The following is a 26808-nucleotide window of genomic DNA, read 5'->3' on the forward strand; positions in this document are numbered from 1 at the left end:
TTTGCCTATTTTTTAAACAGCAGTTGCTAAAAAGTACTTTTTAGGTGAAGGAGTTGTTAAGCAAACCTTGCACACTAATTGCTACAGGAAAGTTATTTTCTTATTATTTTCTTTGATTTGTTTTTCATCTCCTGGCTCCCCTCCCAGTAAGTGCTGGTGACACCTACGGGTATTGGCAGACAGCAAGACCAGCAGGCTCCTTGCAACAGAGCCCTGTAATGCGGACTGTTACCCTGTGATTGGTGTACCAGATCACTCGGACACCCTGGTGGGATAGTGCAGCCACCAAAGATTGTGTTTTTGCAATAGAAATCAGCCATTTGACACGTGCATTATAGAATTCTGGGATGCAGCACTGACGTTTTACATTATTTGTCTCTGACTGTCGTTCGGGATGTATGTACGGTAATGGTATAGCCGCTCAGGTTTTTGTTAGCAAAGGAATAGGTCCTGATGATGTGGTCTAGCAACCTGTATTTTTACAGGTAATGGCATATGATATCGTAAAGCAGTAAAGTAATCAAATACAGCACGAGTTCTTTTACGTGATCTGGACCTGGCAGTAAAAGAATAGCCATCGATTCTCCTCAGCACAAACTCTGCCTTCCCGTCTGCTGAGCTTCAGCAGTTGCAAAAGCAGATCTTGTTTCAGAGGCAGAGCTGGGAGCTCCTCACAGCTACGGAACATTATCTCTGTCCGTGTGGACTTCCACCCTTGATTCGCCCGCTATTGAAGTGGGGGAAATAATGGAGCTCCTGAATGGTAGCACCTGCTGATGGCTACGTAATCGAGACCAATATTTTCCAGCTTAAGGAAGGGCTTGATTTTTGAAAAATTTAAGCATCTGAACCTCCTGTTGACAGAAGATGGAGTTGCAGATGCCCAGCACCTTTGAGAGCACAATTTTTGAATGCTTAATGTGCGTTGAGATACTTTGCTCAGGCTGCCAGTTTGGAAAATTCAGAAATGCAAAGCATAAACAGCATCGGTGGTGTTTCAGACTCCGCTGACTTTCTGTAGGAAGTTGTTTCACGTCAGGATAGGGCCCAGGTAGGAGACAAATAAAAAGGTCACATGTGGCAATTTAGGGCATCAAGTTAATTTCTAACTTGACCATAAAGGTGTCTTGCCTTTCTGTATGCCTGTATGGGAAGTAAAAATGTGTAAAATCTACTGACTGCATTAACACAAACTCACAGCTCTTTGCCTTCTGCCTCCCTGCAACCGTAATCAACACGTCTCAGAAATGCAGCAAGCAGCCTGACAAACACTCCAGTCATAATTAGAGATGGGTCAGCATCGAGTTTTCTGATTTGGTGGCCAAAAAAAAAAATTTACAAAAAAAAAATCTGTTCAAGTCAAAACAAAACAGAGTTTTTCATATTAGTCTATCCAAAGGACAATTCAAAACGTTTCACTTGTTTTTTTTTTGTTTTTTTTTTCTTTCAATTTACTTAATCTTTCCTTTTTTCTTGGTTTAGTTAAAATAAAATGCCATTTCAAAACTTAAAGGAAAAACATTTAGTTCAAAAACTATATAATTGAACCATTTTAATATTTACAATTTAATATGCATCACAGAAATTCATGAATGGCCCCTAGTTTAATCCATGTCCTTCTATAAAATAGATCCTATTTGTCACTGGCAATTGTCTGAGAATGTGATATTAAAATCCTGAAATTTTGCCTTAATAACAAGTTGTAAATGCACGATTCTTGTTATTTTAAAATATCTAAGATCACATCTTGCTACTTTTAATCAAAATTTAATCAAAATTACTGAAATCAACAGGACTAAAATGAGCTAAGGCTGGCCAATTGCCCTGCTAACTGGCAAAACACACACTTGCATGCATAGGGACAAATCCACCACCCTCAAAACTAATAATAAACTCCATAGTATTCAGCAAAGTTACATGTCCTTAGATTTTCTTGCATTTGGGCTTAGACCAATAAAATCGTCTGTAAGGTAATCGAGTCTGTTTGCTGATGCTGAAACAAGCTAAATAATGTAACCCAGAATTTACCATCTATTTGGTTCCTCTGTCAGTGTTGAGTTTTCTTTTCCAGCTGTCTTTCAAACAGTCTGTTTTTAGTTTGGTGAGTGTGTTTGCATAAAATTGAATGTTTTCAAATGTAATTTACCCAAAGTAATTCAACTTTTGTATGTATATTAATATATATGTACACATGCACACACCTGGCAAGATATTTTATAATGATCCCGTGAACCTCTCGTGCCTCTGTGAACTTAAAAGGCAGTGTGCAGCCTGCGTAAATGGTCATCAGATTTAGGAAAATTTATGTAAAAAATTTAGGAAACCTTGCAATAAGCTTCAACAGCTGACTTTGTCGTTATAGAAAGTCCTGTGCTACATGCTGAGAAGCCAGATATAAATACGAAACAGCATAGGTTTCCTCTCTTGTTGCAGTCTTTTGTAGAAGGCTAAAATGACACCGTCATACAGTTACCTAAAAGACTTGACAGGTATTGACTTAAAGCACGATATATCAAGTGGTACTGTAAAAAGGATTTCATGGTAATAAATTTTAATGTCTTCCAATTTTGCACTCTCTCAGTAACTTGTCAATAACAACAATTCCGCTTAAAATATTTGCTTCATTCCTGCATGGCATTACGTCTATTATACAGTTATTTGGATACATAATCTGTGACAAAAATCAACTGAGTGCCATAAATCAAAGGTTCGATTTTATGCTCTGTAAATTGTTCGGTAATGTTTTAACGATGCAAAGTGTATTTTCCAGCTACAGATGCTTGTATCAAAAGAAAATCTTTTTACAGGAATGTTTTACACTTTAAAAACTCACATATGCATATTTTTATTTTTGACATAATTAGAGATTGAGTTTAAGTATAATTTTAAAAATATTCTTTATTTTTCCCAGAAGGTCAGGCTTTACAGGGTTTTGCAGGAATTACTTGTGCACACTTCAGTTTTAGAATTAGTTTATAATAGGTCATATTAAAAATTAGGAGCATCATAAGCTTGTTAATGATGACATTTAATAAAATTGACTAAAATAGCTTTGATTGGAATTAATGTAAAACATATTAGTTAAGGGAATTTGTCTGAATGTAATTGCTTTCAAAAACTACAGATCTTACGGAGTTTTAAGTTTTTTGCTGTTTTAAAACTATTTTAAAGTAGTTTCCGCATTGAAATTTCAGGCAGAATTTCTGGGTGCCCTGAAGATCATAAACGAACAATTGCTTAATGGGAACTAAAAAAAAAAAAATGGAACTGTCTGGGGCTTTTTTAAAGAAATGCAGCAGCATTAAACGTTACTATTCGTTTACCAAAACCAAGCGGATCATGCTCCCGCGCTCACAAACTCCGTTGTAATGCACATTTATCTCCGAGAGCTGGTGCAGTCCGATAAAAGTAATCCCAGTGACCGATTTTTTTTTCCCCCAGTCACTCTGTCGTTTAAAATAGGCACAAATGTGTGGCGAGGCGTGAGACCTATTACACGTAGCAGTGTGCCTGTTTCTAGCTTACTCCCAACAAGTACAATCCCAAACCCTCCTGTACCATGCAGGAAGCCTCGTCGGGTTCTGCTGCACCCCATGGGCACTTGTGGGCACCCTGGGTCACCCCACGAGTGCCCATCACCCACTACATGCCCACGCAAGGTCCCCTGGGTCCCCTGGGGTCCCTGGGCACCAGGCTAGGGCCAGCGGAGGAGCAGGGGCAGCTGCCAGCCCCTCACCCGTGCCCGTGGTGCCCGGGCTCCGTGGGACCGCTGCGGCCGGTGATGTGGGGCTCAGAGGCACGAGAGGTTCACGGGATCAGGCTCGTCGGTGGGACTAGTTCTGCTGTGTGGCGTAGAGGGGATTAATTCATGTGGCGGCGAGGTTTTGAGGAGCTGGGAGTTACGGCAGCCTCGCTTTATTAAAACACTCTTACGGCACGGCGCGGGTAATTGTGCAGCAATCACGCCGTCTGTGAAATTCCCTTAGCAATGGACTAATAATGTCAAGTGCCACACTTTTAAAACTGTCAAACAAATTAGATATGTATTTGTTTTAATGTAGCTAAGTACAATAACAGATTAGAACGGATTATGTGGCTGTCTATTCACATTTGAAAATCTCTAGTAAAAAAGGCAACACCTATTTTTATTTTCTTAATGTGTGTTCATACGAGAAAGGATTAAAAAAAAAAAAAAAGTGCTTCGTAACACTTCAGGGCCCCTCTGGCAGTTGTTTAATATATCGGTGACTAAACAAATATCCCGACCTACTTGCACCTGCAAACTGCTGCAACAACAAAAATGTGAGCAGTGTTGGGGATTTCATGATGCTAAGCCAATGCTAAGGACGATCCTGATGTGACCGGTAACTTTTCAGTTCTGCAAATCTCATTTTCCAAACATATTTTAACGCAACTTATTTACGATTGGCTGGAGCTGCTATTTCTGTAGCTAAAATTCAGAGGTGCGTTATACTCAGACATTACCGACTGCCCCGGACAAACAATTCCACCTGAGACGAGCGATGGAAGATGCATGGACTGAAATAGGGAGGAAGGAGAAAGAGTTCTGGGTTCCTTTAAACGCTAGCGAATGCAAGTATTGCTCAAGATATTTTTCTTCTTAAAAAATCTGGCAAAGGGCTATCTGCGTGTTGTCCAGTGAAATAATAAAAGAAAAGGAGTGAAATAATTAGTTAAGTAGCAGAAAGTCTGTGAGGCATAGGAGAGCCTCAAGTGGTTGGAACATTTTGTTTGAACATCTGTTTGTCGATGCATGATTCTGATGTTATTAATCTTCTTTGTAGGTAAGCAGGTGATTCACCCTAACCAAATTGCTGTTGTCCAGGAACAGTTCTCTCCCAGCCCTGAAAAAGTAAAGTGGGCGCAGGAACTGATTTCTGCTTTTGAAGAGCATCAGCGATTAGGAAAGGTAAATATTTTGTTAATATAATGTCATGGAAACCAAATTTGAATAATATCTATAATTTAGAGAGATCGGTGATGGCTGTTTGCATTTATCTTACAAAGCGTGCTGCGTTCGAGTCATGTTCGTGAAATCTGGATCCGGATCTAGACTACGGAGTGCATATTTATTATAAATGTGACACTTTCCGGCGTGTTTACAAATAGCCTGGCTGTCCTTTTTTCCCCACGTTTTAACTCTAATTCTTTTAGTACAGAGCCTTTTGAGTACATGCATGTATCTACAGCATCAGGGAGCTAAAACTACTTCAGATGTGTCGCAGAATCACGGTCTGACAGTCAAAGGACAGTACTTGCAAGCAAAAGGCAGGTAGCCTGGCAGAAGACTCAAACTGCTTTGCAGACATCATTTATGGAAAAGGGATAAACAGATGAGGAAGACGTGGTTGTCAGAAAATCTCTGCGTTGGTAAAACTGCTTCACTTTTGGGGGGTTGATCCTGCAAACGTCCCCAGCAGCGAGTGGATTTACTTCTGAGCAGAACTGCTTGCAGATTGTGGAGGTTTTAATCATTAAAAATGGGAATGTTTTATGTGCATTTGTACCAATTGCTGGACCTGAAATTTGGATGGAGTGGAAAGCAAATTAACACTAGAATATGATTGTTCCTAATTTAGTGCATCATTGAGTCTCACGTTTCCTGCTCTGTGGGTTTCTGCTATGTAAATATTGCGGTGGTGATGCACAATCTGTCTCCACTTTGTGCCAGTAATACTTAAATTAGGGGTCGCCTGAAGGAAGATTTTATGCTAGTTGCGGCATTGTCAGTTAATTATCTTAAAGGTTATTTGCTGTAATCCAGTTTGCCTCTTTTTGAACGAAAAAAAGTTGCGGCGAAATATGTTTGTCTTAGTGACAGCCAAACCCGGGAGAGCCAAAAAGCAAAGTCCCGATGTCAGAACAGGTAGCGCGGGCGAGCAGAAATGGTTTACACGTGCGTGCCCGTGATTCAAGTGGGAAAAATTATCTTTGGTAACGAAGCTCATGCAGAAAGCTGTGCATAGGTTCTCGCTTTCTCCGGTGTTGCTTAAAGGTCTTCTGCGCGTTTCTTTGCTTGCTGGTGGGTAGCAGTGGGCTGGAGCGTGCCCTGTCCCCCTTCCCCTGCTTCTCGACTGCCCCAGATGTTGTGTGCTACAAATTCTTAAAATGGTCAAAGCAGAAATGTTGCTTTCATCTCGAGATAAAAGTGTGGCAAGGTGTTTGCTGTGGGTCTGCCCTTCTCTGTGCGAGCCCGTCTGTGGTACCGAGGTGTTTCTAATACACCCATTACTATCGTATTTGGGTGCCGTCCTGAGCAGTTATTTCAGGGTCACTGTTATTATGTTATATGCCGGTATCTCTTTGTTCTGTATCTCAATTCCGAAAGGTCTTCCTGTTGGTTATTTGGAAATAGAAAACCTACAACCAGTTTTGTACGTTATTCTGCTTTACAAAGCTTGAATCTGTTACAAAAGGCATCCTTATAAAGGCACTGCAAGAGCAAGCGTGTAGGCAGGTAGATGCAGAATGAAAAAAGCCAAGTGACATACGCAGCCAAATATTGCTGCTTTTTATTGCCCGTAAAATACTTTTAATTCAACTTTAATATTCAACTTCACAATGATTTGTTAAATACTTCTCACTGAACTGTGAATTTAATGCCAGAGTCTCATCTAAGGAATACCCTCATCATTTGAACGAGTCCCGGTATCACACAGTATTGAAGCCACAGATGTTTAAAATTTAAGCATTCTGTACTATTTAGATTTATTTTGAAGCTGTCATCTTATTAACATAATTCTTGAGTATTTCACCCATTTATTTATTTTTTATTTTTTAATAAGCTCTTTTTAAATAGGCTGTAAGCCTCTACAATCGGGCACAAATACAGATTTGTGGGGGTTAGTGGCTTGGAGCATTTTCTTAACCAACCAGGTTAAATGCTTCGTATATTTTTACATGTAGTCATCTGTCAGGAAAAAAAGACTGGCAGGCTACTCTGTGAACTTCTGGATATTGCATTGCTTCAGCATTGCTGGGCTTCATAATAAATTTGGAAAAATAGTTTTCCTTGCGGTGTTCCCTGCAAACTTCTTAGCTGGGCTTGCATTTTGGTATTATAAATGTGTCAGTAAGAAGAGCTTGGGCAGCCTGATTACTTAATATTTTTCCAAAGCAAACACATCTCACTGAGGGAGCCTCTGGCTCTGCATCCTAGAGACATGCTAAAATGTAAGTAATAACTCTTCCCATGCCACCTCCTGACAAATACTCCACGCAGTGGTTTTAGTAATCCTCATGTCCTAATGAAACACCTCTTCTGTTTTCCTTTTCCTTTTATTTTATTAAAATGTTCGTGTCATTGAGACTGAAAATGTAGCTGCGGTTAATATGGTCGAGGCTTGCATGCTTCTGCCATGTTATTAATCAAAGTTGAAAGCCTGGAAAAAATAAATGTGAGGGGTTTGTGTGGCTGTTTGCATGGTGGATACGTTACTGGTCTTCAGTCTCTGGGATCACAGTTTGCTGTTAATTGGTTTAAAAGTTTGTTGCCCTTGGTCGACAGTATTTTATATTAAAGTACAGTAGTAATAAGCTTTTATAATCTGTTCCAGTTTGAGAGAGACAATTACCATAATAATCTTTCTTTGAGAGAAGGCTGAAGCAGGCTCCTTCATCCTGGAAGCTGAAATGCTTTGGCAGAGCAGCCCCCAAATGTGAGTACTGAAGTTAGTAAAAAATTGCCTCTCAGATGAGCATGACAGAATTGGAGATGCTGTGACAGTGTCCAAACAGAAGGGAATTAGAGACTATGCTGGCCAAAATTACTTGGGCTTACATTACAGAGAAAGTCCTATCTGGGGGGTTGCTTTGGTTTGACTTCTAGGCTGTTTTGTTTGGATTTTTTTTTGTTTGGATTTTTTTTTTTTTTGGTAACTGAAAAATAGCATATGCAGGAAGGGAATGGTACTGATGTATTTTGGACAAATAAAAGACAAAAGTTGAGAAAGTACATTTTGTGTTTTATAAAATTACTTATTAAATGTTCTTTTTTTTTTGTCTGGAACTTTGAGATCTGAAAATGAAAAGTATTATTTCTGTAGTATTTCAGTATTGTTCTGGTAAAATTGTGTTATTAGGGGATGTGATTTCCAAGACTAAAAACTTTATCTTAAAGAAAGCAGGGGTAGTTGTTGGGAAAATGTAAGTATAACATAAATGTCAGAGTGTGTTCAAAAATGCAGAAGAAAGGTAATAAACATTGTTTTGGTAGACTAAAAGACTAAATTTCTGAAGTATTTGAGATGCATTAAATGAGAATTGAGTTTATAAATCCAGATTAACTGAGTCCAAGGGGGCAGAGTTAGTGGGAGAAGCTGCTGGCTTATTTCAAGAAAAAGATCTTGCTTCTATCAGTGAAAGTGCTGCTCTTTACTGTGTATGTAGTCCCCGTGTTTACAGTACCAATACACCAGATACATTAATATACCTGCTCTATCTGTTTGCATATGACAAGTAAGTGGGACTTTAGAAGTGCATTCTTGAGCCATTTGATTTGTAAATACATCAGGCACAGTATCATTACTGTAACCAGATCTTCCTGAATCATCCCTTTTTAAAATAAGATTCGGACAGAAGGAAGAACAGAAGTGTCAAGTAAAAGGTTGCTTACACATTTACACCGTGTACTAATTTATAAATGCTTTCAAAGCACCTGCACATCAGACCAGGGAATAGGGAGCTAAACGCTGCCACCAAAGTTGCCTGTCAGGTAAGGATTATTTAGAGTTAAGGTCAGTAATTCACAAACCCAAGCCATATTATGGGTTGAATATTTTAGATCCCAACGAGTAAAGCAGGAGAAATATCTGAACGCGCCGTATGCGAATGCACAGACTTCTTCTAAGAAAGCCTTTGGCATACGTTTCTTGTATTATGTTCTCTGCCATTGTATATCGTGTGCTCGGCGGCTGAGGAATAATATATATGAACACTAGCGATTTGACAGGCTGCAGAGCTTCTTTTACAGACCTTTCCGGGATTATGAAAAATCTTAGGAATGCATTTATTTACACAGCATCCACCCAACAAAGGAATGGAAATTTCCAGCAGTGGCTCCCTTATAATGCTCTTTGTCTGGGACAAGCTACCCCAAGCCACTGTATCTTGGAGACGATGCGCCCTCGCGCTTGGGCCGCATCCAGCTCCCACCAGGGCCCGGGGAGGTCTCTGTCTCCCCATAGCATCCCCCTCTTGCCAGCAGGGCAGTCAGGGACCCCAGAAACCCATGGGGACCAGTGGCACGTTGTGGTGTGTCGCCTCAATACACAACTCACTGTGTTTTTTGGGCTCTGCGTGGATCCAGCCCTGCTCCCCTCAGCCAGGGCAGGCTGGAGGTGGGGAGGCCAGGATCCCGGCTGGGGAAATGCTGGTGGCACGGGGATGGATGTCCCTGGCTCCAGGTTTGCTGTCGGCCGCATAAAGCAGGCAGCACGGGGGGATTTGGTGATTTGTATGATATTGCCACCTTTCCTAAGTGCAGAGAGAAATCGATAAATAAACAGCGATAGAGCCCGTATTAATGCTTAAAGTTTCTCTGTACAACATTATTATTTGAAAAAGATGTTAGAAGTGTGCTTCGTGTCACAGCTGAAGGCTTCTCTCTCAGAAGCACCCATCTGGGGGCAAGTTTTGAGCCCTTCCCACAGAGCAGAAGGGGTCGTATTAGCTAATTGCTTGTGCTCTATCGGTTCCTACGCTGGCGCGATCAGTCCTGAGGGAGTTGTGCCAGGTGGGGTGAGCGGGAGACAGCTTTTAACTGTGCAGGGCCACAAAAGCTCCTAAGCAGGGCAGAAACTCATGCAAAACACTTCCTTGCCTTCGGTGGATCTTAAATCTGCTTTCCTCCACCCGTCAGAGACCTGTGCTCAGCACACAGGGGCAGAGGGGCCGCAATGCTCTCAGCCACGTCGCTTCCCTGTCAGCCGGGCACAGGAGGACGGTGGCTGTGCACCTCCATCCCTGTCCATCCAGGACCCTGCTGAGAATCACGGTGCCAAAAGCTTGTCACAGTGCCAAAATCTGCTGAACACTAAGCAGAGCACAGAGGCCACAAGGCACCCTCCCCGGCCGTGCTTATGAGGTGAAGCAAGTGCCCACAGGCCGCCCCTCTCAGTTTCCAAAGCAGGGCCTGACACAGGGTGTCATGTTCAGACCAGATGGCACTTTCTGAGGCTTACTGAGGGAATTCAGAGGCCTGAGCAGCCAAAATGTTGTTTCGGTTAATTTCAGCAGCAGCAGCCTCACTGCCTTGCCACTCCTCTCTGTGCTGTCTGCTGCTCTCACGGGGCTGGAGCAGCCTTCTGCAAGAGCTCAGGCAATTGAAACAGAGAATCGCAGTGAGGGATGGCTGTTCAACCCTATTCAGCAAATGAACCTGAAATTAGAAAAAATACAGAATACAAAAATAATGGTGATTCCGTTCCTGTTGACAGGATGAGCTTCGCTGTTATTACTTTTCTTGCCTGCGTTGTATTTTATGGCCACCTTCCCCTTCAGGATCAAATGCTTTTCATGTGTCCTGTAGGCACCTAGCTCCAGATTAGATTTTCTAGGCTGTATTTAACAAATTGCTTCAATGACTGTAAGCCACAAGTTAATTTTAAATGACTTAATTAAGGGCATCTGAGGATACTGAAGTCTTAATATTAGTTACTTTTCATTTTTCTGTGTAATAACCATGTTGCTCACTGTCTGGATATGATGTGTGTCCAGCAAGCTGTTTTTGTGCTATAAAATAAAGATTTCCTTGGCAGCAGCATCTCCATCAGTGTGCTCTCTAGGCTTCTTCCATTCCCTATCCATTTCAGAGGTGGAGAATGGAAACCAAGCACGAATATTCCTAGGACTCTCTTCTGTTTCTTTAATTTTATTCTTTCCTACTCTACAGGAGCACACAGGAATGCAACAACCACAGCGAGAGGGAACCTAGCGAAAACATGACCCTTGTGTCAGCCATTCGTTCAGGGATCTTAAACAGGCTGTTTGCTCAGTGCAAGGTGGAGACCTTGTAGTAGTTTCTGTGGCTGGACAGAGCAGGATCCTCTGGCCCATCCTGGCCTAAATGGCCATCCTCAGCAGTGCAGGCAGTTTGGAGCGAGCCATAAAATGGAAAAACAGCTTGCCTGGCTCACACAAGGGGAAACAGAGAGGGCAAGGCAGACCCTTGTCTGTGGGCTGGGAATGATAATGTCAGGCAGAGGAGATTACACGATTCAAGACTGAAGTAAAGGACCTTGTAGGTCCCTGTTCTTCATCTCTCCTGCCCCACGGTGGACTGGAGGGATCACAAAGTCCTGCCTACCTGTTGAGCTCTAGAGAGGACTTTTCTGTCAGAGTTCTTGTACTGCTGCTAGGGGTTTATTTGAGGTAAAAATTAATCTCTATTTCATCTTGCTGTTGCTCTTTTTTTCTCGACCCTTTGTGTCCTTTCATCCTCTCCAAGAGGCAGAATCCTATCTCACACAAACAGCCTGCCGCCTGTGTCTGGCATTACAAAGCAACACATCCTCTGAACCAGCTAACTGCTTCCACTCTGGTGGAAGTTTGCACAGGTGAGAAGAAACAAAAGGTGGTGATATTTAAAGTTTTGTTCACATCAACAAGATGGCTGCAGAAACTTGCTGGTGTACATACATACATTGCAGAATTCCCTCCCCGTCCACCCCTTGCTTCAGTAGGTCACAGAGACTCCCTGAGCATTTCCTCTTGCCAAAAAGAAATTTTTGACAAACCTTTCCAGGGATCATTTATTTTTCCCAAATATTTTATTTCTAAGTGCATTTCCTCACAAAATGTTGCGGCAGAAAAGGGGTGAGCATCAAAGAGAGCAAAGGAGAGGATATGGAAATACGTAACCAGAACAGCTCTGTTTATATAGCTTGCTGTGTGTGGAGTCTTCAGTTTGTCCTGTGTGACTTCACTAGTTATTTTGTCATTTCCTACCTACTGCAAAAATGCTAGGAGAAGGCCAAAAGGTGCGAGATGATCTGATTTGGAGGCAGGACAGCAGAGAGCAGAGAGGAGTGGGAGACATTATCTTGCTATAGCCTAAAAAGCATGCTCAGTTGACCCAGATATCACTGAACATCTCCTAGCAGCTCACTAACCTTTGGAAGCTCACCAAAAAAAAAAAAAAAAAAAAAAAAAAAAATGGAATTATGACCCAGCTCTCTCTGATGGCTCTTTGGCTACAACTTGCGGAAGAAAAAAAAATTAATTAAACCTGCATTCAGCACCATCACAGCTGTTAGCTTATTTCCTACTCCTGACTTCCCCAAAAATATGGTCTCAACCTTCTGTTTCAAGAGAAAGTCATTCCTTTGTGGTTAGGCTAATCACTCCTCCCCCAGGCACAGACCCAGCTCCACTTGCTGCGAGCTGGGCTCCCTTTTCTTTTGTTCATATACCTGTAAGCAAACCCAAGCCTTCTTTTTAAGCCCCAAAGCAGAGATTTCCACATTTCCTCTGCAGGGGGGCGCTTAAAGAATGTGTGTTTTCATTTAATCCCTGGGGGAATTATCTTCCTGAATGCCATGCTTTTTAGGAGGACCTTTTGCCATCCACCTGCTTCCTTCCCTCCTCAGAAGAGCAAATCTGCCATTCTTCCAGAACACAACACTCTCATTTCCTTAGGACAGTTTAACGTTGCGCAGGATTAGAGATAATGGCCTCAGAGCTGGGTAAATTTTAGTGGGCTTATTCCACTTATTTTTGTGGTCTCCAAAAAGACATAGCTAGATTTTGGGGATTTATAAGTGGAAGATCCACTGAATTACAACGAAAAGAGCAAATCTTTGTCAGATAACTGTGGTTCAGAGAGGTTTCTTGCATCTGTGGACTTCAGGATGTTTGTCTGTACGAGTTCTCCATCTCCCCTTGCCAGAGGCACACAAGGTTTGGCCACCTGGCATTGCCCTTTCTGCTCTTTTCCACTGAGCCTGACATCTGCCCGAAAGTGCTCCCACAGGTCACAGGGGTGGGAAGGGGACTTCCACAATTATTTGTTTGGACAATGGCTGTGTTCACACACAATCTCTGGCTGGTGTTACCAGAGCTCCCTGGTCCCCCTTCGCCCACCTCTGCTAGGCCCTAGGTGCACATCATCTCAGGAAGCATTCAGGTAGGGTGAGGACTTCCCCTCACTCAAGGGTCTGCTCGTCTTCTGAGCAAGTCACCTAACTAGATGCAGAGATCTGCTGGCAATTCCACAGGCATTCAAAATCCCATCTTAGACCTACAATTAATTCAAAATTCAGCAGCTGGTGCTTTCTTGTCAGTAGTACAATTTAATGGAACGTGGCCTTGGCTTTCTTCTCCTTTTTATTCCACAGGCCAGAGTACCAGAGTTCCCTCCATACCAAAGCTTTACCTACATGTACAATGAGATCTGATAGAACAGTCCATCAAATCAAAGGTTCATTAGCAAAGGTCAAGGTAATTAATAGCAATGGAAGTGGTTCACAAAACGGAGCACAGAGTCCTCACAACCAGCGCTCACGTTTGGAGTCACATCTGTAACCGAACAGGAAGCCAGTGGACTTTCTGGAGCTTTTAGGACTTCTTTGGTCCTTTGAAATTTCTGTACTTGCTACCCCTTAGGAAAGCTGATCCCAACATTTGGCTCTGATGCAAGTTATTAATATTTTCCAGTGGTGTAAGAACTGAGGGTCTGCAGTGGCCCTCACAGAGAGCTCATCACAGCCATCCAGATGGACGTGCATAGAGGCACAGAAAGAACAAATGCTGAGGAAAACACCACAAGCATTCCCAGGTGTGGGAGTACCTCTAATTCTTCCATCTTGTCAGCCAAGGGGGACTTGCTTGTCTGATCGCTGTCCCACATGTCCCAGAACAATTATTATTTCACTTTAATTAACTCATTGTCTTTCATCCAAGCCACTGCTCAGAGACAAGTGTGCCAAATAGCTGTGCGGTCCCTGAAGTGCTGTGTACCCTGATAGTTTTAGCCAGCTTGCTTCTCTTGTTTACCCGGTGGTACCCAAGGAAGCAAAAGGTGGAGGGAGCAAAACAACATGAGCCACGTAACGTTGCATATTAGATGAAAAGGTTTCAGGAGAGGTGAAGAAGTATGAGACTTTACTTTCCCTGGCCTGAAAAAAACATGAAAGGATTTCTCACTGGAGATCCTGTCCACACAAAGTTAGCACAATTCTTCCATGCATGATAAATGCTAGCAAGAGAGTTGGCTCTGTAGTTTCTTCCCCTTTCCTGGTCCCCCTTGGATGTGTTGATCCCTAGCAGATATAGAAATGACTAACTCTGAATTCCGGCCATTTATTTCCTAGGAAGAGAAAATGCTTCTTGCCATAAACTTTATGCTACTTTTACAAGATGGCAGTATAGATATATCAAGCTCTTAACTACCCCAAAAAGTTTCACAGGACAGAAGTCCCTGGATGCCTTTACACACACATATACACGCACAAAAAGAAGGTCTTTGTGTTTCAGGAACCACTGCATTGATGTGATGTGTTCATCCCTGGGCCATGGCATTTAACAAATCAATGCTGAAATTCTTTCTGCTACATGATGCTTGTTTCCAATAGGTGAGGGAAATCTCTAGAAATGATGTATAGATGTGACACATTCAAGAGCTGTGTCCATGATTCATGGCAATGCATGGCCAGTGTTGTCTTCTAAGTTGTCAGTAAAGAGCTCCCCGGTCATACACTGAGCTTTGTTAGACCTGAGTTGGTTTTGGTAGTGGCTACAATAACCTAAAAGGAGGTTCTTCAGGTGCAAGCACAAACTCTGCCAAACCCATGTGTTGCAAGGTTTGGTTCCAAATCTCTTCAGCCTCTCCACAGTCACCTGGAAACTTATCTCATTATTTAGTTCCTAATGCATAACTTAACCCCTTTTCATAAGCCTACACCATCAGCTTTTCATAAACCCATGCCTGTGAACGTGACTGTTGTCTGTCAACCCTGCATTACCATCTGTGGGCTGGATTATTGTGGCTCTGGGGGCTGACCATGCCCACTTTTTTTCCAAGGCTATCATTGCCGACACCTTGCAGAAATAGCTGTAATGGTTTTAAGAGTGTTACTACTGAAATAACAGAGGGCTGGATGCTACGGCGAACGTATTGCATTCAGATAGAGTGCAGACCCCATGGGATGCAGCAAGTGACATGGCACCGGCCACATCAAAAGATGGAGGCGGAGCAGTGAGGCCTTGGAGGCCTCTGAGGCCCCAACAGGCCTCTTGGATGAGCAGGCAGGGAGAAGAGGAGTGAATGGGCTTTACTACATCGTATTTCTGGGCACCATCCCCGGGGCTGTCCACAGGGGTATAGCTGTGAGACCCTCCTCACCTGGGAAGGACTCCCAGAACTGCCCGCTTTTGCCTTCCTTGCTTTTTCCCAATTGCCCTCCCTGATGGATGCGCACAGCGATGGTGCTGAGGCCATGCAAACACCAATATGAAGCCTGGTCCTGCACCCTGCACCTGCATTTCACACCACCAGCTCCTCGCCTGGTGCAACAAAGAGTTTAACCAGAAGAAGTCCAGGTGCCGGCTGGAAGCGTGATGCCATTGAGAAAATTAGCCAAAAAGAAAATTTAGATCTATGACTAAATCGATCCCCAGATTGGCACTATCAAAGTAAATGGTGTTTATAGAAAGTCTCGTTTTCTTTATATTAGTGTGGGTGAAAATCAAAAGAATGTTACGGGCAAATTTCATCTACCAGAGCTGGAAAAGAGAGCATGGGGACAAAGCTGTAATTACTGGTATTTCCTATCTGTTGAAACCTGTGGGTGGAAAGAGAGGCAGTGAATAGGGTATATTCAATGGCATTAAAATTGGTTTCTTTTTCTGGACTTCAGCTCAACACTGTAAATTAGCAGGGAGAAATTAAGCCTCGGAGTGAACAGGCAGAGAAGCCAACTTCTTTGTGCTGCTCGTTGCTGTTAGAAAATAAACATTATTTTTTTTTCCTTTGAGAATTCAGATTGGTAACAAACCGAAACTGCAGCTGCACGCTGACAAGAGACCGCACTATGCATCTGAAGCGGTTCGGTGTTCACGTGTCCACACACTGCTATCCCATTTTCCTTTCTAAACAGGTTATTGTAATGAGCAGGGGACAGGCATGTTGTTTAATTAATTTCTGCCTTCAAAATAAATGAAAAAAAAACTCTGACCTAGATTCATCTTGCTCAACTTGGGCACCTGCAAAGGTGCCTAGCTTCGGGGCATCCTGTGTGCAGGCAGGGGGATGGACAGGACCTCCAAAGCATGGTTCAGTCCTCCAGCCATCAGGAGTGCCACTGCTACGTGCCCATCTCTTCCTGCAGACTGTTTGCAACACTACTTTGGACAGCTGTGCTCCTAACTCTGCCATTTCACACGGCTAGGAAGGACGCTTCCAGACCTTAGCATATCTCCTCTTGTCACCATCACCCCACGTGTGAATTTTGCTCTTAAACATGTATTATGTGACTGAATGCTCATAGAAAAATAGGCACAATTAAAGTGCATTTTTCTTGCAGTGAAAAAATATATCTTGCACCAACCAGTAGTTTTAGACCATGGCACGGACCCAAGTTATTCTGGAGAATAATGTCATAAAATATTTATTTAGATCCTCATTTGTTTTCACAAGAGTTGATAAATGGAAAAATGTGAGGCTGCATTTTTTGCAAATGTTTAAAAATGTAAGTGAAAATGGCTGAGGTGTTGCCTTTGTTGAAAAGGCATGACGTGGATTATTTTCATTATTATTATTACTATTAATATAACTATTATTGTTATTAATATTAATATTGTTGTTGTTATTAATGTAGGTTTGAATGGTTGCTCTGTAAACAAGAAATTCAATTTGAAACATCTACGACCGACTGTCTGTCAGTCTCATTATTCTCTAACCCCCCCTAAAATACTGCAAGCTGAAGTATGAAATCCTATGTAGAATAAAATGAGAGTTTTAACTATTAGTTTGTTAATGGGTTTAATACAGCCTGGCTTTACATGCAATGATACTGATTTGTATTAGATTACTGTGTAAGATGGATTTTTGTTTTAGTTGTTCTGCAATGTGATTTAGTATTTAATTAATACTGCTTCAGTCAAACTAAATACGCCACTGGAGCAACGCATTTTATAAACGTTTCTGTAAATGGGCAATACTTTCACTTTACTTATTAGATTCCTCTATTTAATTATTATTAATCCTTCCAAGAAAAATAGACAACAATAAGCCGCTCACTCCGCTCTGCATTGCTCTTCCTGGGCATGCACATGCACACCCGCCGCTGTCTTTCTTCCCTCTCCTTGCCTCGCCTCACTCGCTGTCAAATCTAGGACTGGCCAGGGGTCCCGTGTCGGCAGCAGCAGCAGCAAACCAAGAGCTGCACACCCTGTGCACATCACAGGGATGCAACGCTGGAGATGGGCCCTCAGTCCTAAATTCTTCAGAATCATAACTTTGGGTTTGTTTTTCCAAGAATGTGTCAAAGCACTGTCAGCATTACAAATAAGATTTTTTTTTCCCCACTGAACTTCAGCTTATCCTGATGCACAGTGTTTTACCCTCAAGGTCCTGTCTCTTCAACACAAGCGTAGATTAAAGCATCCAAGGTAACAACTCAGGTTTGGCCCTACTTAATACGTGTTCTTCTGTTTAACTGCAATTTATAGTTAATTATGTTGAAGTTGTCAGCACGGTACTGATACAAAGTCCCTGGAAATATGAAGTGAAGCTCAGATCTGCTCTGGCTCTCCGATCACTGCTGCTGAGGTGTATGGGCTAGTTTGGGGTCAGTTCGGGGAAATTCCCTACATGCAGCATTCAGGTGGGCCTTCTGTTGTTTCCAGAGGAGATGTGGGCAGTATTATGGCACTCATTGTGATATTACTGCAGTTATTGGTTGTTTGTTTTTTGTTTTTTTTTTTTCCAGATTTCATCCCAGCCCCTTGCTCTGGGCACAGGCAGGGGAGACATAAAGGGGAGGTGCGGCAGCACCATCTCCGCACACCCCAAATGCAGAAATCCCCCCCACACCTCCCTCCAGAGCCCTGTGTCTGTTTTACTGAGGAAGATGATGGTTCTTCCCCTTCGCTATGTGGCTGTGCCCTCCATCCACAGGGCATTTTGTGCCTTCCCCCCCTTGGCACCCTGTGCGCAGCCCAGCTCACGGGGTGATGCCGGAGTCTGGAGAGGCTGTGTGGGCTGAAGCACCCCCTGCTTTCACTTCTCTCTCTCCCCTTTTTTCTGCCTCATCTTTAGAGCACTGGGCTCCCACCGCATTTCTTTTTAAATGCGTTTGCCTCGCCGTGTTTAGTTTCTCTCCTAAAACTTGTTCCAGCTGCCTGGGGGATCTCAGCATCTGGCCTAGCGGATGTGTTTTTTAAGAAAAAGACAAGCTATGATTTCCAAAGGTCCCTCCAGGAAGTTTATATTCTCTCTTTTCCAGGGAGCGTTTACTTTCCACGGGAGCATGATAGACATGCCATTACTGAAGCAGGCACAGAACATTGTTACGCTTGCCACAGCCATCAAGAAAAAATGATCTGGTAAATGAAGCTCTCCCCATGGGGCCACAGTAGCTGTTTTAAAAGATGACTATAATACTTGGGGGGAAGAAAAAAAAAAAAAGTTAAATACATCACGCTTAAGCAGAAATTCATTTACATTTTGCAGATCTGTCATAATTTGCTCACCAGAATTGCTAATTATGAAAAGTATTCCCGACTCGAAGCACCGCTCGCTCCTGTACTCATAGCCTGCGATGACGTTACATCACGGACCGAGCGACATGACGATAATTACTGCAGATTTGGGATTATGACTTCATGAAAGGATAACAGCACACCATAAGCGGCGAGCTCCGTTAAAATAACACGTGGAAACCGGGTCAGTCTTCAGCCCTCGCTTCTTCCCGTCCCTGTGCAGAAGTCCCGCCAGAAAGGGCAAAGCCCTGAATAATTATGCACCAGCTGAAATAATTGCGATGAAAATCATTACCCTGTACGGGCTTCTCGCCGCCCCCCTTCTGTATATGTGCAACAGCCATTAAAAATATTGCCCCAACAATGAGAGACTCTTGACTTTCCTCTGGTTTTCGAGTGGTCGCTATTGAGACCGCTGCCTCCTGGAAGCGCGGAGCCCGGGCAGGGCTGGCCGGCAATAAACTTGTAGTTTTCGGAGGCACAATGCAGCAGAACTTGTGCATATGGTCTCGAGTCAGATTTACATCACATTAGGGATACGGCTACAGGTCATGTGGGCCGTGTGGTTAACGGGCTTAGTAAAGCTGTTTTGAAGAGGTTAACCCAGCTTGTAGTAAGGGTAAATAAACATAACAACCAGGCATTGTCCTCTATTCAGCATGTACTCTTATATGGAGGGCTAAAGGGTATTGAAGCTGCAGAGGATCAACTTGTGGTTGCCAGAGGACTCCAATGAAGTTTGAAACACCAACAATCAGAGATTTTGTTTCTGTTCCTCATTAAATCATGAGCTTTTGTGCTCAGACTATGAACGACTGTTCTTTAAGAAATTAACAGAATGGGAAGTTTTAAACTATGCACCAACCTTTTCATGACCTACACAGCAGCAATGCTGCTGCACTTAGACAAACACCGCGGGGAAGGCTGTTCTGTTTATTTAAATTTGTAAATAGAAAACAGTTGTTTTTTAGTTTCATTTCTCACCGCCTCCATGGCCATTTTACGTATGGAGTCGCAGCAGCTTATTCCTCCCATCTGCTCGCTTATTATGTTTCCCCTCCGTCTCTTGAGCAGCACTTTTTAAACATTTTGCTTATTTCTGCTTGAATTAAGGGGAGAAGGAGGGGAAAATAAAAAAGAGGGGAGGGGGGGAAGGAAAAAAAATAAAGAACCCCCTCCGTGCTGTCGGGGCCGCAGCGCTCCCCCCGGTGCTGGCACCTGGGGCTGAGCCGGTGAACCCATGGCCACGGCCCCCGTGCGGCCCAGGGCACCCCCCGTTATTAATTCCCGGCCGGCTAAATTATGGGTAACGCTATTAAAACATTATCGGGACTAATGAGAAACAATTACTTAGACGATGAGCTGGGGGGACAAGCCGGAGCTGGGCGCGCTTGTAGCTATCCCCGCAGATTGCGTTAATAAATCATCAGGTGCAAGGCAGGACGGAGGCGAGGCCTGGCGCAGGGAGAGGAAAATGAGATATGGCATTGGGTTTTCTTTTTTTTTTTTTCTTTTTCTTTTTCCCCCCCTTTTTTGCATAATTTTTTCATTAATCTCAATAGGACCCGTGCGGCGGAGATTGTTTTATTCCCTTAATACCCCGCCGGGGTGGGGTGGGGGGACTATAGAGGGGGAGCGGATTTCCAAAAATCCTGCGCCTCCATTGTTTCATGGGAGCTTTTTCAGGGCGCGGGGCAGCGCTGGGGTTGGGGGGGGGGGGTCCCAAAAAACCCCCGGCTGCAGCAACTTCATTCGGGAGGAGCGGGAGTTGCAAACCTCTGCGTTGGCTCCCAGCGTTGGGTTTGCCTTCAGGTTTCTCCCTGAATTTCTCAGATCCCCCTGCAGTGGAAAACCCCGCTCTCGTTTAACAGTCCTAACGACCTGCGCTTTATAAGAAATAAAATCCGATTTATTTGTTTTTCAGTTTACTTTAGGAAGCTTTTACGTGTTTTCCGGCTTTATTCTTTCCCTCTTTCTTCCTTTCTCTTTCCCTCTCTTTCTTTCCCGCCCGGTGCTAGGCAAGCAATTGATGAAACAAAACAGATTATAAGATTAGCAGCAGGATTTTGTGCATATTAATGATAGGGAAGGGCACCGAATGGGTTTGTAATTGCAGATCTTGCGCTTGGGATTGGGAACTGTAGCCCTGCTGCAGCAAAGACCCCCCTGTGAGGTTTTCACATTGGAACTTAGGGGAAAAGTGAAAAAGTAATTACCGGAGCACAACATTGAAATGTTAAAGCACTTATTCTTTCTTTCAGCGTTCTGTTTTAAAGGGGGAAAACGGGCAAAATGGAAAATAAATTACTTTCAAATAAGTAGGTTAGCACCTGAATGCTGGTGCGCATTTTCCCTTCTTCTTCTTCTTCTTCTTCGTTTTTTTTTTTTTTATTTTTATTTTGTCTTTTTTTTTTTTTTTTTTTTTTTCAAATTCTAGCAATTATTTAGCAGGGCATTAGCTTCTGAGCCTACCGGGGGAAGGGAGGGCAGGGGGACCCCGGGAGCACAGGGGCAGTCCGCCTGCGAGCTTTGAAGAAAACATCGCCAGGAAAGCTGTTCAAAGCTGCAGTTGGAAATTTAGAGGCTTTTTTTTTTTTCTCTCTCTCTCTCTTTTGGTTTTGTTTTGAAACCGGGGCTTGAAAGGAAAAGATTGTTTTGGTTTCCTCTTCAACACAAGCATCAAACGGTATTTTAGCAAGGGATGCATTTCCCAGCCACAGCCCCCTTCCAGGAGCGGCGTGTTCCCTGCGCTGTCAAGAAGCAACCCGACACTGAGCTTTAACTCTTCCTAAGGGTCCCTCCTTGCTCCTGGGGCCGCTCCAGTCCTCCCCCTGAGGTGGCTCTTCCCAAAACTGGGGGTTTGTGCCTGCAGCCCCCTGCTCCGCTGCTCTCCCTCCCCGCGACGCGCGGCGCAGCGCGGCGCAGCTCTGGCAGCACGCACTCACGCGTGTCGGCTTAATTCTGCCTTCAACGGAAAACAGAGGTTTCTGGTGGAAATCAGCCTCCGAAAACTTTTTTTTTACGAGCCAGTAAGACAGAGTATCTGCTCCTCGGGCAGTAATTTCTCGTTTCGAGTTGGAGGAGGGGGGAGAAAATGAAGAAAGCAAGCCCGGCTTTGGCTGCGTTTCATCCATCCCCTCGCTGCAGCCCTCCCACCGCCACCTCCCTCGGTCCCTTCAGCGAGCGGCCAGGCTCCCGGGCAGTGCGGGGTGCTAGATCCCCTTTTAAATATCAGCAATTGGGGAAAAAAAGCTTGCAGGGATGGTGTGTTGCCCTATTTTCTATTTCTCCCTGCACCCTGGGTTTGGGGGATTTAGCACCAAGCCAGGTGGGGGGCACAAGGACTGGGGGTGCTGGCAGCAGTTTTGGGGTGCTCCTTTCTGCTTTTCTTCCCTGCTGCCAGGAGGAAGGAATTGGGAAGGGAGAAGGGAATGAGGAAGATGAAGAGAAAGGAGAACGAGGGTCCTCACCCTTTCTTCCCCTTCCCTTCCCTCCCCCCAGCTGTGAGCATCCCTCACTGGAAGAGGGACTTTCCTCCTGCACTTGGGGATACGGGGAATGGGGTGCCCCATGGGGGAGAACTCAGACATCCTTACTTTGTTTTGGGGCTGCCACTTCCCAAACTAACCATGAAACTCCCATATCTGTGTGGTAAAGCCAATACCATAAGGTGCTACACGTAGATCCTCGTAGCTTTGGGTCTTACATTTGTGATTTTATTCCTATTTCTGCTAGCACTCCTAACATTATTAAGGTTGTGATGGCAAGCACACACACCAGGAATTTTCCAAAGTGAAGCTTGCTGAGGGTAAAAACCCTGTCCCTGCATGGCACATGACCACAATATCCTCAGATATACAGCATTCAAGTCCATGCTGCTGGCAAGACCTGGTCTAGGCTTCCTGATACCTGACCTCCTTCTTGGCTTGCTTTTGCAGCAGTCCCTAAAATACAGCAATGCTTGTGCAGGTCTGGTGCACTGCGGGGTGCCACCAGAAGCTCTTCGTGTTAACTCTGTGTGCCCGCTCCTACCTAGAGATGCAGCTCAGACAGGGGGAGCGGTGCAGGTATCGCTGCAGATCTGAGTCCTGCCTCCTGCTTTATCAGCAAGAAGCCCATGGCTGGAATTAAATACTTGCAAGGGAGAGGGAAACTGGTGGCAGGGGATGAGCAAGGATGTACGGTTACTTTGCTGGCATGGCAGCTAAGTTAGGAGGCTTCTTTCCTTAATGTTTAAGTCATGCTTGTTGAACTGGGTATGCGAGAGAGAGGTGTACAGTGCAAGTGTGCAGTATTTTCCCTGTGTGCCTATAATTTCATGAAATGTGCATGTTCCTGAGCTCAGGCAGGCAGGGCGAATTGGAAGGCTGTCCCATTTCACATGTCGAAGATGCAGAGATCTGTGCTTGGTTCCTGGCCTTCTTCCCCCCCCTTCTCTTACTGACATCAGTTTGTGTCGAGTTTACCAAAAAACCCCGCTGCTGTAACACTCCATTGGAGGGGCGGGAGGGAAGGATAATAAACTTTTTTTTTAATTGCCTCCCTGGCTATAAATTAGCATGCATTGGGCTAAATTTTTTCTTTGAACAAAAGCACAATTGACAGCAAGGCTTAGGGAAAATAGGGAGGGAGCTCGGAGCCCCAAGGCTCCCCTGTGTATTGAACCTGAGCAGGGGGGGGCCCTGTCTGTGCCCAGAAGTTGAAGGGCACTGAGAGCTACAACAAAACAATAGGGATTTTTATGTTTCACTGACTGTTTTTGCAGCTGCATCTTCTCCCCCTCCTCCTTCTCCTCTCCCCCCATTATTTCATGTGAGAACCCAGTATGAAAATAAGGGCCGTGCTTTCTCTCCGTCCAAAGTAAATGTGCATAAATCCAGAAATCACCAGAGAGACGGGGCTGGGTTGTTATCAGCGAGTGCTACGGGCAAAGGCAGAAATCATTTTGTGTCTCCACGCCGCATTTTGCTTCTCCGGTTGTGGATGAGCAGAAAGAGCTGAAGCACACCGCCTGCATGCCTGGTTCATGGTGCCAATCCTCCAAGCCCCCAGCTCAGCATATAGAAAGGGGTAGGCAGAGTGAGCTGAGCCCTGGCTCTCCACCTCTCCCAGCTCCCCCTCCATGCACACTTCCAGTCATCCCCAGGACACCGACAAACCCTCTCCGCCCATGGTGAACGCTCTCTCCAGCGAGATGCCGGTGCAAGCCTTGTGTTTCTGGCCGTCTGGTGCATTTGGTTACCAACCTCAGCAGAGGACTGCCACCTCAGAAAACCTCAGAGGGCTGTAGCAAGTCCCTCTGAGCATTACAAAAACCACGGTTGTGGGGTGTGGGGAGAGAGGCTGAGAGGTGGCCGAGGGATGGGGGCGGAGGGGGCAGCTGCATGCCTGTCCTCCCCGCTGGAGTTGTCCTTGGGCACAAGAGTAGGCAAAAAACAGTTTACTTCACAGCAAATGGAAGTGCAAACGCCTCAACTATTTTTAAAATATCATCAACAACAAAAACCCATCTAATTGAAGAGCAGTTGCACGGTAAATCACTAAAGGAAAGCAACGAGGGTTTTTTGGAGCAGGCCAGGTAAGGTAAACCCCTAAGTTCTTTCTAGTCTTATGGTTTCACGATGCTATAAAATGTACAGGGGTGTAGCAAGAAATGGGGAAAAGAGGAACCTAAAAGCTTAGGAAGAATAGGAAACTTCTACTTCTATGCTTTCCCCAGCTGTGCTCATGACCATAGCCTCCTGCCTAAATATCCACAGCAATGGACTATTTCTCCTCTTGAAAAATATGGTTTTTTTCCTTCTTTCTGTGAGGAAGGCCTACAACACTGCTATTGAGCAGCAAAAACCCTCTACTTTTTCACATGGAGTCTTATCAACCTCTTCCATGTTCTCATCTCAGTGCACTTTGCCTCTGGGAGCAGACTGGGGTGGGCTGAAAAAAAAAAATAAAATAGGGAATGGTCTCCTAAACAGGCAGGTGCTTTCCTCATCCCCCTGTCTGTCACCTGTGGAGGTGCTCCATCTCCCCAGCTACTTTCCCCTGCCATCCACGGGGAGCTCTAGGTCCATCTCTCCGATAGACCTCGCTCCCAGGAGGTCACTCAGTGCCAGGAGACCTCCCTCGGGGGGTCCTTCCCAACAAAGCCTCTTCCAGCTGCAGGCATGATCCTCTAATTGTGGTTAAAATTCTGTTTATATCCCTTTTCTTTTATTTATTTATTTATTTTTAGTTTGCATCTTATTTTAAAATAAATCTACCCCAGATGCAGCATCATTTACAAGAAGCAAATCATTCTTTTCACTTTGTGGTGTGAAACGGAGCATTTGCAAAAATCATTAAAACTCCGGCATTTGACTCAATCTCAGGCTAACATCTTTCTATCCAAGACTAGTGGTTATTTTTTAATATTATTTAGGGTGATTTTTAATTTGGTGCATCCTCTGCTGCCACTATTAGAATTGTATACGACATCTTGTTGGCAGAGCTGTGAAACGCTTCAAAGGCATCACTTGGAAGGAAAAGGCATTGTCCGAATTGAAATTTATTTCATCCCAAAACGGTGTCCTGAGCATCCAGGTGGTAGGAAACATTTTTCAGCCATGCACAAACTGTGAATTGTATTTGAAATTAAATCTCCGTATTAAAATCTGCATCGCTGAGCCTCCCGCTGGCAGCCACCGCTCCTCTGAAAACTGACATCTTGCCTGGCACTGACGGGGCGGGAGCTCTCGCGCAGACATCGCCAAACAACCTCCCATCGCTCTTCAAATGTCAGGACTTTACAGCAACATACACCTCAAAAGTCCGGGGAACGCAAGGTGGGTGAGGAATTGAGAAGGGGGCCTTCCTGGTGTAGTGAGGATCGATGTTTTTGTCCTGCACACGCGGGTGGAAAGCGTTTTACAAACCTCTGTTAAAACAGCATATTGCTGATGTCACAAATTATGTCATTTTTCAGCAAGCTGTTAGGGAGCAGCGGGATACTTAGAGGTCCCAATCTGAGCTCACAGCTTGAGGCCTCATCATCCATTGAAGTCAAGGAAATGCTCCAGTCCCCTGGCCCTCTGTTTACAAATAATATATCAAGAATCAGGATTCCCAGAAATGAACTTTCAGGCACTGAGCTAAAGGAAATGGGTGCGTATATATGCATATACATACATGCTTGCCTACATACATACATGTAGAGGTACACGTGCATGTGTACACATCTGTGCAGTACAGCTGAAATCTGCAGCGTGCCATCAGATTTTCTTTAAACAAGCATTTTCCATCCTTCCTTGGTATTCAGAACGGATTCTTCATCACCAATTCTACGGCCATTTCGCACACAGAGCCCCCATTGAAGTTAGAGAGATCTGCATAAGAAAGGAGTACAATGTACTCTCATTCACTTCTCCCTTTAAAAATAGTTGTTGTATATAGTATATTCATACACTGCTTATTTAATATAGATGATGTCTGATTTAAAAACATATGTATATTCATAACATGTAGATTCGTCAATAATGGAGTTAAGTAGGTTATAAAAAATAAAACAACAGATATGTCTAAGCAGATAGTAATTAGTAGAGCAGAACGGCTTTTTGGAGGCTCTTCCCATCTCCGTGATGAACCATATCTACATATATATATTCCCCACACACATTAAAGTGGTATATGCCTTCATGTCCTTCTGACAACCCACACATACCTGGCAGATAATGGTCTACGTTAGAAGCCATAAAATGCATATTACGTGACCCGAGGTTGTGAAACAGCCCGAGAGAAGGAATTAAATCCCAAGCTAAAGGTGCCAAGCTCATCGTTGTGCTCTCTTACCCCCTGCGTGTTAGTGTGAGCCAAGGATGGAGTGTCAAGCCACTGCTTTTTTTGCCTGGCTTTTGCCAGTGCATTAACATCACCACACTACCAGCATGAGTGCACTGGCAGGGGGATGGATTAGATGGCCAAGCAAGTCATTTCCATCCCTGCGCTCTCTCACTAAAATGGTTCCAATATTTTGCTACTTATTTACTGACGTAGTTGGCTGTAACTTCCTCTACTGGAAATGATATTCCAGGGTTGGATTGGCTTCTCCTCCAT

General features: G+C 44.1%; 1 protein-coding gene across 1 annotated transcript in view; it reads left to right on the forward strand.

Annotated features, from left to right (window-relative positions):
• Positions 1-19077, forward strand: part of CLYBL (citramalyl-CoA lyase) — a 155179-nt gene extending 136102 nt beyond the window's left edge. Inside the window, exons 7-9 of the mRNA XM_082752057.1 lie at positions 4806-4930; positions 18465-18564; positions 18692-19077. Coding sequence (XP_082608183.1) covers positions 4806-4930; positions 18465-18560 — 221 coding nt within the window. The 3' untranslated portion in view covers positions 18561-18564; positions 18692-19077. The remainder of the gene's footprint in view (positions 1-4805; positions 4931-18464; positions 18565-18691) is intronic.
• The last annotated feature ends 7731 nt before the right edge of the window (positions 19078-26808 follow it).

Source organism: Aythya marila (assembly GCF_965140915.1).
Source record: "Aythya marila genome assembly, chromosome: 1".
Lineage (NCBI taxonomy): Eukaryota > Metazoa > Chordata > Aves > Anseriformes > Anatidae > Aythya > Aythya marila.